Source organism: Phytophthora parasitica (assembly GCF_000247585.1).
Source record: "Phytophthora parasitica INRA-310 unplaced genomic scaffold supercont2.21, whole genome shotgun sequence".
Taxonomy (NCBI): Eukaryota; Oomycota; class Peronosporomycetes; order Peronosporales; family Peronosporaceae; genus Phytophthora; species Phytophthora nicotianae.
Genome location: NW_008649007.1, coordinates 535,728 through 542,546, shown reverse-complemented (window position 1 = coordinate 542,546; position 6,819 = coordinate 535,728). Strand labels below are relative to the sequence as shown.

General features: G+C 49.3%; 4 protein-coding genes across 4 annotated transcripts; 2 read left to right on the top strand and 2 right to left on the bottom strand.

Annotated features, from left to right (window-relative positions):
• Positions 1–278: 278 nt before the first annotated feature.
• Positions 279–1,832, top strand: PPTG_09857 (hypothetical protein; the record flags this gene model as incomplete). The annotated part of the gene is made up of 3 exons (XM_008905643.1): positions 279–860; positions 969–1,334; positions 1,440–1,832. 3 exons carry the CDS (start codon positions 279–281, stop codon positions 1,830–1,832), a joined length of 1,341 nt encoding a protein of 446 aa, XP_008903891.1.
• Positions 1,833–2,440: 608 nt separating this feature from the next.
• Positions 2,441–3,260, top strand: PPTG_09856 (hypothetical protein; the record flags this gene model as incomplete). Its single annotated transcript, XM_008905642.1, has 2 exons — positions 2,441–2,564; positions 2,644–3,260. 2 exons carry the CDS (start codon positions 2,441–2,443, stop codon positions 3,258–3,260), a joined length of 741 nt encoding a protein of 246 aa, XP_008903890.1.
• Positions 3,261–4,230: 970 nt separating this feature from the next.
• Positions 4,231–5,079, bottom strand: PPTG_09855 (hypothetical protein; the record flags this gene model as incomplete). Its single annotated transcript, XM_008905641.1, has 1 exon — positions 4,231–5,079. The coding sequence occupies exon 1, from the start codon at positions 5,029–5,031 to the stop codon at positions 4,231–4,233; it is 801 nt and encodes a 266-aa protein (XP_008903889.1). The 5' UTR covers positions 5,032–5,079.
• A 1,066-nt stretch (positions 5,080–6,145) lies between these two features.
• Positions 6,146–6,535, bottom strand: PPTG_09854 (hypothetical protein; the record flags this gene model as incomplete). The annotated part of the gene is made up of 1 exon (XM_008905640.1): positions 6,146–6,535. One exon carries the CDS (start codon positions 6,533–6,535, stop codon positions 6,146–6,148), a length of 390 nt encoding a protein of 129 aa, XP_008903888.1.
• Between the last annotated feature and the right edge of the window lie 284 nt (positions 6,536–6,819).

The following is a 6,819-nucleotide window of genomic DNA, read 5'->3' as shown; positions in this document are numbered from 1 at the left end:
AAAAAAATCACTTTACAAGAAAAGAAGACGACTCTTCTAAAACTCTTTTTGGAGAATCCTACTAGATGCAGTCCTTGATTCGTGATGACCTAGTGAGCTATGCAAATTAATGCATATTAATTCGTGGATTTACTTGAGTGGTTTCGCTCTATAACAACGACATGGCATGGTTCTAATGGTACCTAATATCACCATTTTTTGAAGCGCAAACAATTCATAGTATTCACAGTGGCATACTAAAAACAAAAAAATGCTACCTGCGGGGAACGACGGACATCATGCCTGCAGAAATTCGAGCTCTGCACAACGCTGCTCATGACCATTTCAACGGTGTTGGTCAACCTGTTCGCCGAAGCACGGCAACAGTGCTAAAGAAAATTTCGATGAACCCTGTGGACGAGAGTCAAATGGCGCCGGTATACAACCTCGAGAATACCCAGGTTGAGTTTCTAAAGATAGAGCACATCCTAAATTTTGTGTTCTATCGCGAAGGTAAACGACGACCACCACAAGGACTTTCTGTACCGAACGCTCTCTTTGGCATAGCCCCTCCGGGTGCGGGCACGGGTGGAGCAAGCCCGCAAGCCAGGAGCGTAGCAGACAATGAGAGGTTGGAACAGTTATATGACTCGGATGACGACCTGGACCCTCCAGAACCGCGCCAAGACGAGCGACCCGTCGAGGGCCGTCCTAAACGGGGCCGTGAGGGATCCCCACAAAGCTCCCCAGATGGTCAACAAGAGTCGAGACTCTTCGCCTTAAGACAACGACTCGGGGACGACGCTGAGATGGTTCAAGACATTGACCAGCTGATCGCGTTTCGCCAGGCAAACCTGAACAAAGGGAGCTCGAGGTCACTGGTGAGTGCGGCAGTCAAGGAAACCAAGTCGCAGTTCAGACCAAGCGGGCAACAATGAGCTGTGCACAGCACAATGGTTAATGGTACGTATTCCTGCTTGGATGATCAGTTGTTTGTAGAGACAATGCAGTCTCGATCCAAGGGTTTTGATTACTTGCCACACCCGGCCGTTGCACGAGGATTCTTTGCCTGGGATTTTGGATTTCGAGGGCTTTCGATTCGACATTTTTCGCCAATGGACGTGGAAGTGGAGCGGGATCACCTGAGGCGCTACGATATGACAGATTTTTCAGTAAAGAACAAGCTGCCGGAGCCCCAGGAGTCTAAAGACCTCGCCGACGTGGTAGCAGCGCTGGAAGTGCTGTCCTTGCTAGTGAACGAGATGTACACCCAGAGGGTAGCAGATTTGGTCGACGCAGCCAGACGGTTCTTGCTGGTACTGCGGAAAACGAAGACTATGCAAGGAGCTGAAGCTGTACCAGAGATAGTAGCTTGGATCGACGACCGCTTTTAAACTTTCCGGTCCTTCTTGGCACAAGGCGACCTTGTGGCCGCAGATAGTGTAGGCACTCACTTTCAGTTCAACCACGAGTCATATGCGCGAGTGGTTCAACGCGTGACTAATCTCAAGGTGGAAGCAGCTCTCAAGTTGTCCGCAGCTCAAAAGCCAACATCTCGCCAGAAGAAGTCGAACATGCGGGCAACAGCTAACAGCGGTTCTCGCCACGGACGTGGAGCTCCTGTGCCTCAGGAAGTGGTGGCTGCGCTACCGATTCGAAAAGGCAAAAAGCTGTGCATGAAATTTTTGTCAAGTGACGGCTGCCCTGGTGAAGGGGATACGTGCGTTTTCGACTACCGAGGACACTTCGTGCCAGTTAAGTTGCCGGTGATTGTGAAAAACTTCATCATTAAGAATTATGGAGGACTGCGGAACATGGAGGCACAAGCTACAGGTAGTCAAGCGGAGGTTTGAAGGGGGCATGAGGAGGTCCGGAGTGCAACCATCCTCAGGCCAATAGAGAAGCCTCCATCCTGCTCCAAGTTCAGCGCGGACGATGATAATGAAGTGAATTGTAGCTTCACCCCTGCCAAGCTACAAACGTCTCACGCAGTGACGTCGGGAGAGTGCACGACCTCGGCCAGAACGCTATTGCATAACAGCTGCAGCGCCGTCGAAAGGTGCAACGTGACTCAGGTTCACGCAACGGATGCTGTTTTGCCGCTGCACGACAGTTGCAGGCAGGTCGGTTGGCCCCATGGGACTCCAGTTCACGCTCGGGGCGTTGTTTTGCCGCTGCATCAGAATTGCAGGTCGGTCGGTTGGTCCTCCGTGGGTGGAATCCCCGAAGGGCGTGATGTTTTGCCGCTGCATAAGAGTTGCAAGTCGGTTCGGAGGTCGCGTGCGTCTCTGATTCATGGCAAAGGCGAACAGGAGCGTGTGAACGTATCGCAGACTGCCGTATCTGGTCGACTGCGAAATTTTTGACAGATCAACAGCATCGCTACACGCTGACGCTTCGAGCAAGTGAAAAACTTTTGAGCCTTCAACACCTTAGTGCACGTATTGGCCTAGCCTCGGTCATGAAGCAATATGGTGTGGATCCGCCTGGGGCCTCACCAACTTGGATTCTAAAGAACGGCACGCGAAGATCTGTGGCCGGTTACGACCCAGGTGTCAACGCAGAGCACGCGATTTTGCTGCGTGGTATCCGAAGATTTACAGATCCGGTCGTCAAGCAGCAGCCAGTCACCCCCCTCGCTTCTCCGAAATGTTTTTCTTCTAGTCAATGTTCAACATGCTCGGGGGCAACTTCTTTGGGGTGGGCTGCTACTCGCATTTTTCTTCCTTCTACGCAAATCTGAGTATCTGCTTATTGGCCGAAAGCACCACCGGTACGCGCTTCGACTCGGAGATATTGTATTTCGGAACGAGGCCGGGCAGCACGTGAGTCCGCGGCAGGCAGAAGTTGTGGGCATCCGGCTGTCAGGAGCCAAGAACAATCAGTTTGGACGTGAAGATCTGCGATTTCACAGCCGCTCAGGAGATAAAGTACTGTGTCCAGTTAAAGCTGCACGTTGGATACTTAGAGAGGCACGTGCATTCGCCACACCGCCCGACCAACCGGCGCTGTCAACAGGGTTCGGCTCGGGAATTACTGCGGAAGAGGTGGCAGACACTCTCAAGCAAGCTGCAAGTGCGCTGGGTTTGGAAGCTAGGCTGTATTCTACCCACTCAGTCCTTATTGGAGGTGCTACGGAGCTGATGAACTCTGGGGCGGATCGACTGGTGATCAAGTTGATGGTCAGATGGTTGTCCAATGCTTTTGAAGGATATCCAATACTCTCGGCGAAAGGATCCAGAGGTCTCGCTCGGTTAATGTGCAAATCGACCTCGAGCTAAGGGCTCAAGCTACACCTACGAGACAAGCAGAAGTACCGACTATCAGAGCAGGGTTTCTTCTTTGGGGAGAACGGACTGTGTCTTGGCTGTTGATTGGGGCTCACCACTCCACACCCCGAGATGCGAGTCAATAAGAAGTCCACTTTCCCCATACGGATCTGTGATCATTGAAAATGGTCGGTTCCCCCGAACAAGGCACCGCAGAAGTAGCGGAAGAGGAAGGCGTCTTTTTCGGATCGCAGGTAGTATATTTAGCTAGTTGTAGTACCGTTGGGTAGGAGCCCAGCGTCCCTGGCTCATTTCTCCTCTTTCTCTGCTCTCGACCCACCACTCCACACCCCGAGATGCGAGTCAATAAGAAGTCCACTTTCCGCATACGGATCTGTGATCATTGAAAATGCGTGCAGGACTCTACAAATCCGATAAAACACATGACCGTACATATATATGTGCAATAATTATGATGCTATCAAAGCGAGACACACTACTATTTTGTTTCGCGTGAGCTTCACAATGGTGGCTAGGCAGGTGCAAGTACTTGTAAAAGGTGAGTGTCCATAGCAAGAAGATTCGGGGGATATCAAGGACACTCACCTTGGTAAAGCTTTAAGTTCTATAAATATCGAAAAATAAAAATCCAGAAATTTGGACTATTTCTAGCCAAACTTTACAGTTTTGTGTTGTTCAAAACTCTTGAGCAAGAGTCGTGGTGGTACCCAAAAAAGATAATCAAATCATGTCAACGTGTATATTCCTCGTTGAAAAACGAAGACTTTATAATTCACCCAGACATAATGCAGGTTTTTCATATTGGCTTGTGCTGCAATTTTGTGAGACCTCGCACAGTGTTACACCCCCTACCTTGGTGAAAGTCCTTGATCAAGTGGATCCATGCTTCTCTTTTATAGAGAGGGAGAACTATCATTTTGTATTAGCAACCAAGTCATGTTGACGGCCTTGCTGCATGTAATTATTCGCTAGGTGGTTTAATGGGGATGAAAGTTCCGTCCAAAGTGATGGCAGCATGACTAAAAACCAACGAAACGTCTTCTAAGCTGCCCAGAAGATTCAGCATCGGAGTCAACATATCAGTGTGGGAGTGTAACCCGACCACGCGCTTGGTCGTCTCATCCCAGTCGAAGCGTACCGATCCGCGCATGACAATGTGCTGATCCACTACTTTCGCGACGATCTCTTTCCGACGCTTACTCAGAGTCTTGTTGTCATCTGCCAGGCTCCGGAATAAGTACTGAAGCGTGTGATGGGTAAGAGTGACTCTCGTACTGGTTGTAGCAACGAGAGCACCACGTGTCAATTGTTTCAGACCCTGCAGCTGGATATGGCAATCGGGGAATGCCAGCGTGAAAATCTTCCAGCTTCTCACAAGATCCTGGAGGCCTGAGGCGTTTCCTGTTTCGATGTCTGGTGCCATGCTTGCGCTCAAGAAATTTAAAAAACGCTCCTGTGCTGCTTCTAGACCAGATAACCCGTACTGGAGGACGCGGAAGTACTCGACCGCAACGAACCATGCTGACTCTTTCGGCAATCGCTCCCTCAAGGTGAAGCGCTGGAGTTGGAGCTGCTCGATCTCATTTCGAAGTTTTGGAATGGAGTCCACGAGATCTTGCATCTTTTTCTTCTTCTTCCTGATATGGCGTTGCTGGATTAGATTGCGACGATCTCGATGAGCTTTCATGATAGCATGCAGCTTCCCCATTGTGTCTTTGTCGGCTATAGCGCGGATTTCTTGCATAGTCAGTGGACGTTGCATCGTAGAGCATTTGCCGCTATTTGCCGGGATCCGGGCGGGCCGGCTCCGATCGGCCACGCCAGAGCTACTTCGCTGCTCCAGTGCATCGTGCACGTCTAGACTGGCTTTGGCAATGAAATCGCAATGCACTGGCCTCTTCCGTTGGACGACAGTACCAATGATGTCGTCCCTCATTGCTTGGTTGTCCGGAGGGTGGCAAAGGCTTTGCATTGCGGTATTCTTAATCTGATAGCAGCTTGATCGATGCGTTCAAAATGACGGAATGACCACTCGCTGAAAACCGTCTCGGCGGTGCATTACTGTACGTGTATACGGTACGTTGGTAAAACTGATTACGTACAGACCTGCACATCTGAGGAGATCACAATAAGATCGATTGGACTTCGCTATACTGACGTGTCGACTCGCCTACACTACACTAATGATTCTGACGAGGACGAACTTGCAGCAGCGTAACGTAAACCGTTAGATGAGCTTGTTAGTGCCGCAAACGAGATGTTGATTACGCGGACGTTACATTATCTCGGCAATACTTCGTCTTGCTTGGTTGAATCCGTAACAAAATAGTATTTCGTAATCGATGCTGTCGAGGATCAGCTTAACATAGTAGCAAATGCCTGAATATTCTATATCTGCGCACTAACACTCGAGAAGGGATTGTAATTGGTATCATCATCAAGCGTCTAGGTTGAAGCAGAGCCAAAAGCCAATCACGATGTTGCCATTTTTAGAACGACTCGTTCATTTGAAGCTATCGATAAAAGTCTGCCAGAGCCATATCAAATCGAACACAAACTGCGTCAATTGTGTACGATCAACTGATTAAAAAAAATCACTTTACAAGAAAAGAAGACGACTCTTCTAAAACTCTTTTTGGAGAATCCTACTAGATGCAGTCCTTGATTCGTGATGACCTAGTGAGCTATGCAAATTAATGCATATTAATTCGTGGATTTACTTGAGTGGTTTCGCTCTATAACAACGACATGGTATGGTTCTAATGGTACCTAATATCAACATTTTTTGAAGCCCAAACAATTCATTTTCACAATTTACTGTAACTATGTGTAATGCGGATACGACTCGTGAGCCTCTTGCCACCGTAGGAAGTGGTTCAACTTTGGTTGTGTTTACTTCGCTTTAATAACAGAGGGTCACCACCGTCGTTAGGATGGCCATAGTAATTCGGTTCGTTCGCAGTGGTAGTATTCACAGTGTCATACTCACTTGAATCGCTGTCGTCTGGGCCCCGCGGGGCTGGAGTTGGACAAAGATATCCTCGGCTTTCAGGGCGTCCACTGTGGATCTGGGGAGTAGGTGCCTCAGTATTGTATTCACAGGGTTTAGCTGCTTCAGGCGTGGGCGTGGGGTAAGGGTAGCCACCACTATTGGGTCGCTCATAGTAGATAGATAAATTCGCATAGGCCGGAGCAGCATTGAAGACAACAGCGGAAGAGACGACTGTCATCATGCCCACCAGAGGGAAGAGCTTGCCAAAGTTCATCTTGGGTGGGGGCTTGCAGTGGTAATACAACGTCAATTGAGTAATAGTGGTGGTGCAGACTGCCTCCTGAGCAACGAACAGCGACGCCCCCTTCTCATGTATAACCCTTTCACGGTAGCAATCCTGATTGCTCCCACGGTTCTATCCCAAGAACTGCTGAGTATACACCATCGCAATAAGTAGCTTCTGGACTGCTCGGCACCACTCGCTGAGCTCCGTGCAGAGTTAATCATGCTGTCAATGCGATACTGGTCATCAGCCACCACAATTGATTTGAAAAAAAA